Below are 8682 nucleotides of genomic sequence, written 5' to 3' on the forward strand. Positions count from 1 at the left end.
TCCAGTTTCATCCACCTCATTAGAACTGATTCAAATGCATTCTTTTTAATAGCTGAGTAATACTCCATTGTATATATGTACCACAGTTTTCTTATCCATTCATCTGCTGATGGACATCTAGGTTGCTTCCATGTCCTGGCTATTATAAACAGTGGTGTGATGAACATTGGGGTACACTTCTCTTTCCATTCTGGTTTCCTTGGTGTGTATGCCCAGAAGTGGGATTGCTGGGTCGTATGGCAGTTCTATTTCCAGTTTTTTAAGGAATCTCCACGCTGTTCTCTATAGTGACTGTACTAGTTTGCATTCCCGCCAACAGTGTAAGAGGGTTCCCTTTTCTCCACACCCTCTCCAGCATTTATTGCTTGTAAACTTTTTGATAGCAGCCATTCTGACTGGCGTGAGATGGTACCTCATTGTGGTTTTGATTTGCATTTCTCTGATAATAAGTGATGTTGAGCATCTTTTCATGTGTTTGTTAGCCATCTGTATGTCTTCTTTGGAGAAATGTCTGTTTAGTTCTTTGGCCCATTTTTTTGATTGGGTCATTTATTTTTCTGAAATTGAGCTGCAGGAGCTGCTTGTATATTTTTGAGATTAATTCTTTGTCAGTTGCTTCGTTTGCTATTATTTTCTCCCATTCTGAAGGCTGTCTTTTCATCTTGCTTATAGTTCCCTTCATTATGCAAAAGCTCTTAGGTTTAATTAGGTCCCACTTGCTAATTTTCGCTTTTATTTCCATTGATTCTTTGAACCTCTAAGCTACCAGGGAAGCCCCAAGCACAGAGTCATAACTGAACTGCCAGGGAAGTCCCTCCATTCTCTTTTTAAATACAAATAATGTGGTACCTCTTTGTGCTTAAGGTTTTAAAAAAATATTTAAAAAATATTTGCATGAAGCATGTATAATTTTAAAAGTTGATTTGCTGAGTCAAATGTTATAGGCAACTAAAATTTTTGTAGATTTACCAATTAGGCCTGTAAGAGGTTGTACTAATCAATGTTTCCACCAAAAATGAGTAGCTGTATCTATTCCTGACTTCACTCCAGCTACCCCAAGACTATTAGTAAATATTTTAAACTTCTGAAAGGCGAAGGCTGACCACTGGTGAATTAGTGACCAGTTCTTTATGAGTGAGGTCAAGTTTTATTTTTTCATGTTTGGTGACTATTTTTTCTTTCCTTTCTTCTTTTATTTTTGTGGGTGAATTCCTGTTTTTTTTTTGGTCCTATATCCATTTTCCTATTTTCTCATCAATTTCTTATTGCTTTGTGAAAATTCTTTGCATGTTAAGGCAATTAGTCCTTTGTCATATTTCTGACTTTTATTGATCTGGGAAATATTCACAATAATTTGTTAAAGGAAAATACCTGGGACACAAAATTGCACATGGCCCATGAATCCAGTTTTAACCGTATGCACTAATGCTCACAATGATTCTTTTCTCTTTGGGGCCATTGAAGTGTAAGGGTTTGCCTGATGCAGAGATATACCATGTAACCAAAAATACATCTAGGGGGCTGTGTTTAGGGACAACAAAATTCGTTCATTCAACCAGTATTTATTCTGCACCAGCTGTGTGCCCTAGCTGGCTGCTGCTGTACGTGTGCTTTTAAAATATTAAAAAAAAATTTATACAATACCTGCACTTCTTCTGTCCTTTCCTGTGTATACTCTGCAGGTCATGCCCCGTGTGCTCCCCCTTTTGCACCAGGCCTCCCCTTCCTTCTCTGCCTGTGCTGTCCACCAGCAGAGCTGGTTCTCAGGATGGCTGGTGGGAGGCAGGGTCCTGCCCCTTCCACGCTCTCTACCACTGGGGCTTTGTGCTCGGGAGAAAGGGCCTTACATCTTTCTGGAGGCCGGAAGGAAGCTGCTATCTCCTGCCTCCCTCGTGTTTCCGCCCTCATCCCCCCCTTGCCCTCTCCCCATCAGCAGCATCTCCACTTCTGACCACCCTGAGGGGTTGCAGAGTCTGGGTGGTTCCCCTCGCAGCATCCGTTTACCCAGGTGCCTACTGGCACGGTTGTCATGAGCACCAGCCCTGAGCTCTTTTTGTTCTGGGGGAAATGCTGGGTCCTGTTGCTGGGTGTGCAGTCATTCCGTTTGTTTTCTGATTGCGCCCTCCACACGTGGAGAAAGGGCTGTGCCCATGGAGCCGGCTCTTTGTGGACCATCTCCACCAAGTGCTGAGGGTCTAAGATGCCCATATGCCTCACCATGCCAACATCTGCCACCCCAGCAGTTAAGAGCAGATAACAGTGGGACTTCCCTGGTGGTCCAGTGGTTAAGAATCTGCCTTCCTGTGCAGGGGACATGGGTTCCATCCCTGTTCGGGGAACTAAGATCCCACATGAAGGTGAAAGTTGCTCAGTTATGTCTGACTCTTTGCAACCTCATGGACTGTAGCCCGCCGGGCTCCTCTGTCTGTGGAATTTTCCAGACAAGAATACTGAAGTGGCGTAGCTGTTCCCTTCTCCAGGGGATCTTCCCAACCCTGGGGATGAACCCAGGTCTCCTGCATTGCAGGCAGATTCTTTACCAGCTGAGCTACCAGGGAGGCCCAATATCCCACATGATATGGCCTAAATAAAATAAATACAAAAATAAATATTATAGTTCACATGTTAACCTCTAATTTCCAGTCCATCCGTCTTCCTCCCTCTCTCCTCCTTGGCAACCATAAGTCTGTTCTCTATGTCTCTGTTTTGTAGATAGGTTAATTTGTACCATATTTTAGATTCCACATATAAGTGATACTGTATTTTATTTGTATTTTTTTTTTTTTTACTAGAGTGGGTTACCATAATCCTCCTCCAGGGGATACCCCTGACACAGGGATCGAATCCTCGTCTCCTGCAGCTTCTGCATTGCAAGTGATTCTTTACCACTGAGCCACTGGGGAAGCCCTTGTCTTTCTCTTTCTGACTTATTTCACTTCGTATGATATTGTGTAGTTGCATCCCTGTTGCTGTAAATGGTATTATTTTGTTCCTTTTTGCGGCTGAGTAATACTCCATTGTATATATGTACCACATCTTCTTTATCCATTCATCTTGTCGATGGACATTTAGGTTTGTTTCCATGTCTTGGCTGTTGTGAATAGTGCTGCAGTGAACGCTGGGGTGCATGTATCTTCTTGCATTAGAGTTCTGTCTGTGTGTATGCCCAGAAACGGTGTTGCTGGATCATATGGTGAGTCTACGTTGAGTCTCCTGAGGAACCTCCACACTATTTTCCATAGTGGCAGCACCAACTGACATTCCCAGAGGGAGGAATGATCTTGATTTCCGAGAGTCAAAGGGGCATCTCACTCACCACGGTGAGATCCAGGCATGCCCTGGCCTGAGTTTTCAGATCGCCTTGCAAATGGGTTGCAAACTCTAGAAGATCTGAAGACCAGCCGCTCTTTGGTGAAAGGACTGCCCTACACGTGGAGCTACATTTCAGAATTGAAATCTGCCAGTGAGGCGAGGGCTCCAGAAAGGGTAGATAGTGCAGTGTCTCCTGCTTGTTCTGAACCCCCTCTTCTCCTCCAGGGGACAAGCTGGATGCGGACTACATTGAGAGGTGCCTGGGCCATCTCACGCCCATGCAGGAGAGCTGCCTAGTCCAGCTGAGACGCTGGCTGCAGGAGACCCACAAAGGCAAGGTGGGTGGGGGCCGGGGCTGCAGCCCCTCAGCCTCGGGCACGGGGTGATGGGCCAGGTACGCAAGGCTGGGTGATTAGCAATGCTGGACACTTCTCTCTCATCTTCTTTTTATTACATCCCGTCTCGTGCGTTCTGTACATAGCACCGACAGCAGTGTTTCCCAGTCTCGGCACAGTTGACATTTGAGGCTGGGCAGCTCTCTATGGGGGGCTGTCCTGTGTACATAGGGTGTCGAGCAGCATTCCTGGCCCCCACCCACGAGAGGACAGGGGCTCTTCTCCCCAGGTTGTGGAAATGAAAAGTGGCTCCAGACCTTGCCAGTGTCCCCTGGGGAGCCCAGTCACTGCTCTGTAGCCCTACATTTACAAAACATGCATACTGTTCTTTTCTAAGAGATTTATATTTTTTTAATTTACCGTCTTAACTGTTTGTTTTAAAATTTTATTTTTGGCTGTGCTGGATCTTTGTTGCTGCGTGGGCTTTTCTCTAGTTGAGGCGAGCAGGGGCTACTCTCTAGCTGTGGTGCGTGGGCCTCTCATTGTGGTGGCTGCTCTTGCTGCGGAGCACGGGCTCTAGGGCACGTGGACTTCAGTAGTTTTGGCTCATGGGCTCAGTAGTTGCGGCTCCTGGGCTCTGGAGCACAGGCTCAGTAGTTGTGGCACACTGGCTCAGTTGCTCCGTGCCACGTGAGATCTCCCCGGGCTGGGGATTGAACCCATGTCTCCTGCACTGGTAGGTGAATTCTTCACCACTGAGCCACCAGGGAAGCCCCCCCGCCCCCCAAGAGATTTAGTGACTTGGGAGGGTTGATTTTTGACTGCACATGAACTTTGCCTTTAGACTCTAAGCCTCCAACATCATGGTCCACCATGTAGATCCTGACGTTCAGCTCTGTTGAATAAGAGCTTCCAGCTTCGTCATGAGTTGCTTGCCCTTCCTCCCCTCCCCCTACTAGGCAGGCCGACAAGGGAATTACTTTAGTGTTGGGTTGGGATATAACCTGTCTGCTGTTTCCTCATCTGTGAAATGGGCACAACATTAGTGCACATGTGCTTGCGTACACACACACACACACACAACCAAATTACAAGTGACAATCTCAGTTTAGGGAATACCTTGCTAAGGGCTTTCTCCTCCTTCTTCCCTCAGATCCCCAAAGATGAACACATCCTTCGCTTCCTCCGGGCCCGAGACTTCCACCTGGACCGGGCCCGCGAGATGCTGTGTCAGTCCTTGAGCTGGCGGAAGCAGCACCAGGTGGACCTCCTCCTAGAGACCTGGCGACCCCCCGCCCTCCTGGAGGAGTTCTACGCTGGAGGCTGGCACTACCAGGACATAGGTACATGCATGACGGGGAGGGCACACTGGGGTCACTACTGAATGTGCTCTGAATGCCCCTCTTCCTTTAGCAGCCTGTTATTTTTCCTTTTGGTTCTTCTGGGCATCTGGAGATGCCTTTGAGATGACAGCTGATGTGAAGGCGGAGCTGGGGTAGACATATGGGCTTGAGGTGAGACAGTTCTCCCAGGGGCAGGGTCAGCCCATCATTGCTTATTGTCTGCAGAATACTGTATTAGTGTCCTGGGGCTGCCATACCAAATGACCTCAAACTGGGTGGCTGAAAGCAACGGAAATCCATCCTCTCATAGTTCTGGGGGCAAGAAGTCTAAAAGCAAGGTGTGTGGTCCCTCTGAAAGCTCTAGGGAAGGATCCTTCCTGCCACTTCTGCCTTCTGGTGGCTCCAGGTGTTCCTTGGCTTGGGGCCACATTCCCCTCCCCCCAGGTCTCTGCCTCTGTCTTCACCACCCTTCCCCCACTCAGTATCTCTCTGTTCTCTCTCCTGGGCCCAAGCTGATCCAGCATGGCTTCATCTTGAGATCCTTAACTAGTCATGTCAGCAAAGAACCTATTTCCACACAAGGACACATCCCGAGGTTGTGGATGGACATGAATTTGGGGGCAACCCACTACAAATATCATCTCTGGGTTTTTCAAAGTGAAAGTGCCATTGAAGCCAGCACCTGTTACACTTTTCAATGTCCTTGTTCAAAATTAAAATGTTAAAAATTCATATGTATTGATCAAGGCAAGTGCTCGAGTCTCCCAAAAAACCAGTTGGCACATTTGCTTTCAATATATAGTCGATCTTTGTTCTTCATGGATTCTGTATTTGTGAATTTGTCTGCTCATTAAAATTGACTTTTAACCCACAGATCAATGCTCAAGGTGCTTTCACTGTCCTTCATGGACAGAGTGACCAAAAGTGGGCGTCCCTTCCCACCTGAGGCCAAAGAGTGTCCTCCTGTCTCCCTGCCTCAGCCCCTACTATAAATGAGTCTCCTTTCTGCAGTCTGTTTAGTGCCATTACTTTTTTGTGTGTTTTTGCATTTTGTGCTTTATGTGTGTGTTGATTTTAAGTCATGGGAAAGTGCTACGCTCCTAAGTGCAAGAAGGCTGTGATGTGCCTTATGGAGAAAATTCATGTTTGATAAGCTCCTTTCAGTCATGAGTTACTAATGAATCAACAACATAAATTAAACAAGATGTCCTCAAATAGAAACACATGCAAAACAAAGTTAATACTGGTCGGCTGACAAAAATGTCATGGCCAGAGGCTGGCAGGAACTTAACCTCCTGTCTCCTCCACCTTAGAAGTGGTTCTGTGTTTCCTGATTCAGTATTCGAGGTGACTTTATAGAAATTAACTACTGCAAATAATAAGAATTGATTGTATGTATATAATATGTATAAAGTATTAAACTTAATATATGTATACAATATATATAGTATGTTATATATGGGCTTCCCTGGTGGCACAGAAGGACGGTAAAGAATCTGCCTGCAATGCAGGAGATCTGGGTTTGGTCCCTGGCTTGGGAACATCCCCTGGAGAAGGGAGTGGCTACCCACTCCATTTTTATGGCCTGGAGAATTCCATGGACAGAGGAGCCTGGGGGCTACAGTCCATGGGGTAGTAAAGAGTCGGACACGACTGAGCGACTTTCATAATATACATCGTGTGTTATGAGCGACTGACCATGCACATAGAGCATAATGTGTCCTAAGCATTATGTAATTCTGTCTCCCTTTGTTCCCCTCCTCCCTCCCCCACCTCAAAGATGGCCGCCCACTGTACATCCTGCGTCTGGGCCACATGGACACCAAGGGCTTGATGAAGGCCGTGGGGGAGGAGGTGCTGCTGCGGCATGTGAGTCGGGGTCCCCGCTCCCAGGAGCCCCCACCCCGGGGTTGCCCGTGGCCGGAGCAGCCAAGAAAACGTTTGCCAGCCCCTTCTCTGCCTTCTAGATTCTTTCCGTCAACGAGGAAGGACAGAAGCGGTGTGAAGGGAACACGAAACAGTTTGGCCGTCCCATCAGGCAAGAACCCGGGCTGGGGGGGGCGGGGGCACTCCCCCCTAAATAGTAAAAACAGCCAAGGTTCACTGGGCATGGATGCCAGGCCGGGCAGCCTGCTAGACGCTTCATAGAGATGTCCTCCTCTAATTCTTACAGCGACCCTAATGAGGCAAGTTGTCCTTGTTCTTTACGGAGGGGGAAACCAAGGCTGAGAGTGGTGACGTCATCCAAGGCTGCTGAGTGGGGGAGGGGCGGAGCTGGGGTTGGAACTTGGTCCCGGCTGGCTCTGGCTCATGGGTTTTCTGCCTGTGCCACGCAGCCTCCTGGACTTGGCTTTTTGAGATGGGCTCTCCCACCCCCAAGATCCACCCTGGCCGTCTCCCAGGCATGTGAACTTCGCAGGTGTCAGGGCTCATCCATTGACCCACTGCCCCCTCTGGCTGCCCCAAACTCTCCTATTCCTGAGTGGAGTTTCCCACACCAGTCCTCACAGGGGTGTTACCGGCAAAGGCACTTAACCTTTCTGAGCTGGGGCTTCCTCTTCTGTAAACACTTCCAAGGGTTTCCTTGCATGCATGCTAAATCGCCTCTGTCAAGTCCAACTCTTCGTGACTCCATGGACTGTAGCCCACCAGGCTCCTCTGTCCGTGGAATTTTCCAGGCAAGAATACTGGAGTGGGTTGCCATGCCCTCCTCCAGGGGATTTTCCCAACCCAGGGATCGAACCCATGTCTGTTGCGTCTCCTGCATTGGTACTTTACTACTAGTGCCACCTGGGAGGCCCTAGGGTTTCCTTATGGCTTATCAAAAAGAATGACTTAAGAGGGGATACATACCAGGGATTCCCTCATAGCTAGTCAGTAAAGAATCTGCCTGCAATGTGGGAGACCCAGGATTGATTCCTGGGTGGGAAAGATCCCCTGGAAAAGGAAACGGCAACCCATTCCAGTATTCTTGCCTGGAGAATCCCATGGACAGAGGAGCCTGGCGGGCTACAGTCCATAGGGCATAAGAGTTGGACACGACTGAGCAACTAAACCAGCACCAGCACCAGAGGTGATACAGCTTCCCTGGTGGCTCAGACGGTGAAGAAACTGCCTGTAATGCGGGAGACCTGGGTTTGATCCCTGGGTTGGGAAGATCCCCTGGAGGAGGGCATGGCAACCCACTCCAGTTTTCTTGTCTGGAGAATCCCATGGACAGAGGAACCTGGTGGGTGACAGTCCATGGGGTCGCAAAGAGTAGGACAGGACTGAAGCGACTTAGCACGCAGGCACCTCTTTTCAACAGTTATTAGTAACACACTGCTGACGTCCTGATGAGGACTCTGCCCCATCACTCAGCTCTTAGGCACTTGAATCTGGGCACTCCGGCCTTGGTGTGTGCGCTGAGAACCCCCATGCCATGTGGCCTCCCCATGGGGGGAGGGTACACGAGAGTGTCCTGCGGTCCCTGCCCCAGCAGCTGCCTCACTGAGACTCTCTGTCTGTCCCTGTCTGTGGGCCCCTGGGTCCCCGTGGATGTTGCTGGGGGCTCTGAGGGGTGGGGGTGGCAGAACGAGGTGGAGTGAGGCGGGCATCTCTGCCGCAGCTCCTGGACCTGCCTGGTGGACCTGGAGGGTCTCAGCCTGCGGCACCTGTGGCGGCCCGGGGGGGAGGGCCTGCTGCGCCTGATC

The 8682-nt window shown here is 49.0% G+C and overlaps 1 protein-coding gene across 1 annotated transcript in view; it reads left to right on the forward strand.

Moving 5' to 3' along the window:
- SEC14L5 (SEC14-like 5 (S. cerevisiae)) overlaps nt 1-8682 on the forward strand; it is a 40249-nt gene that overhangs the window by 21174 nt on the left and 10393 nt on the right. The window contains exons 8-12 of the mRNA XM_010840433.1: nt 3538-3650; nt 4801-4990; nt 6771-6859; nt 6958-7028; nt 8598-8651. Of these exons, the coding sequence (XP_010838735.1) occupies nt 3538-3650; nt 4801-4990; nt 6771-6859; nt 6958-7028; nt 8598-8651 (517 nt within the window). The remainder of the gene's footprint in view (nt 1-3537; nt 3651-4800; nt 4991-6770; nt 6860-6957; nt 7029-8597; nt 8652-8682) is intronic.

Source organism: Bison bison, unplaced genomic scaffold (assembly GCF_000754665.1).
Source record: "Bison bison bison isolate TAMUID 2011002044 unplaced genomic scaffold, Bison_UMD1.0 scf7180017864144, whole genome shotgun sequence".
Classification (NCBI taxonomy): Eukaryota; Metazoa; Chordata; class Mammalia; order Artiodactyla; family Bovidae; genus Bison; species Bison bison.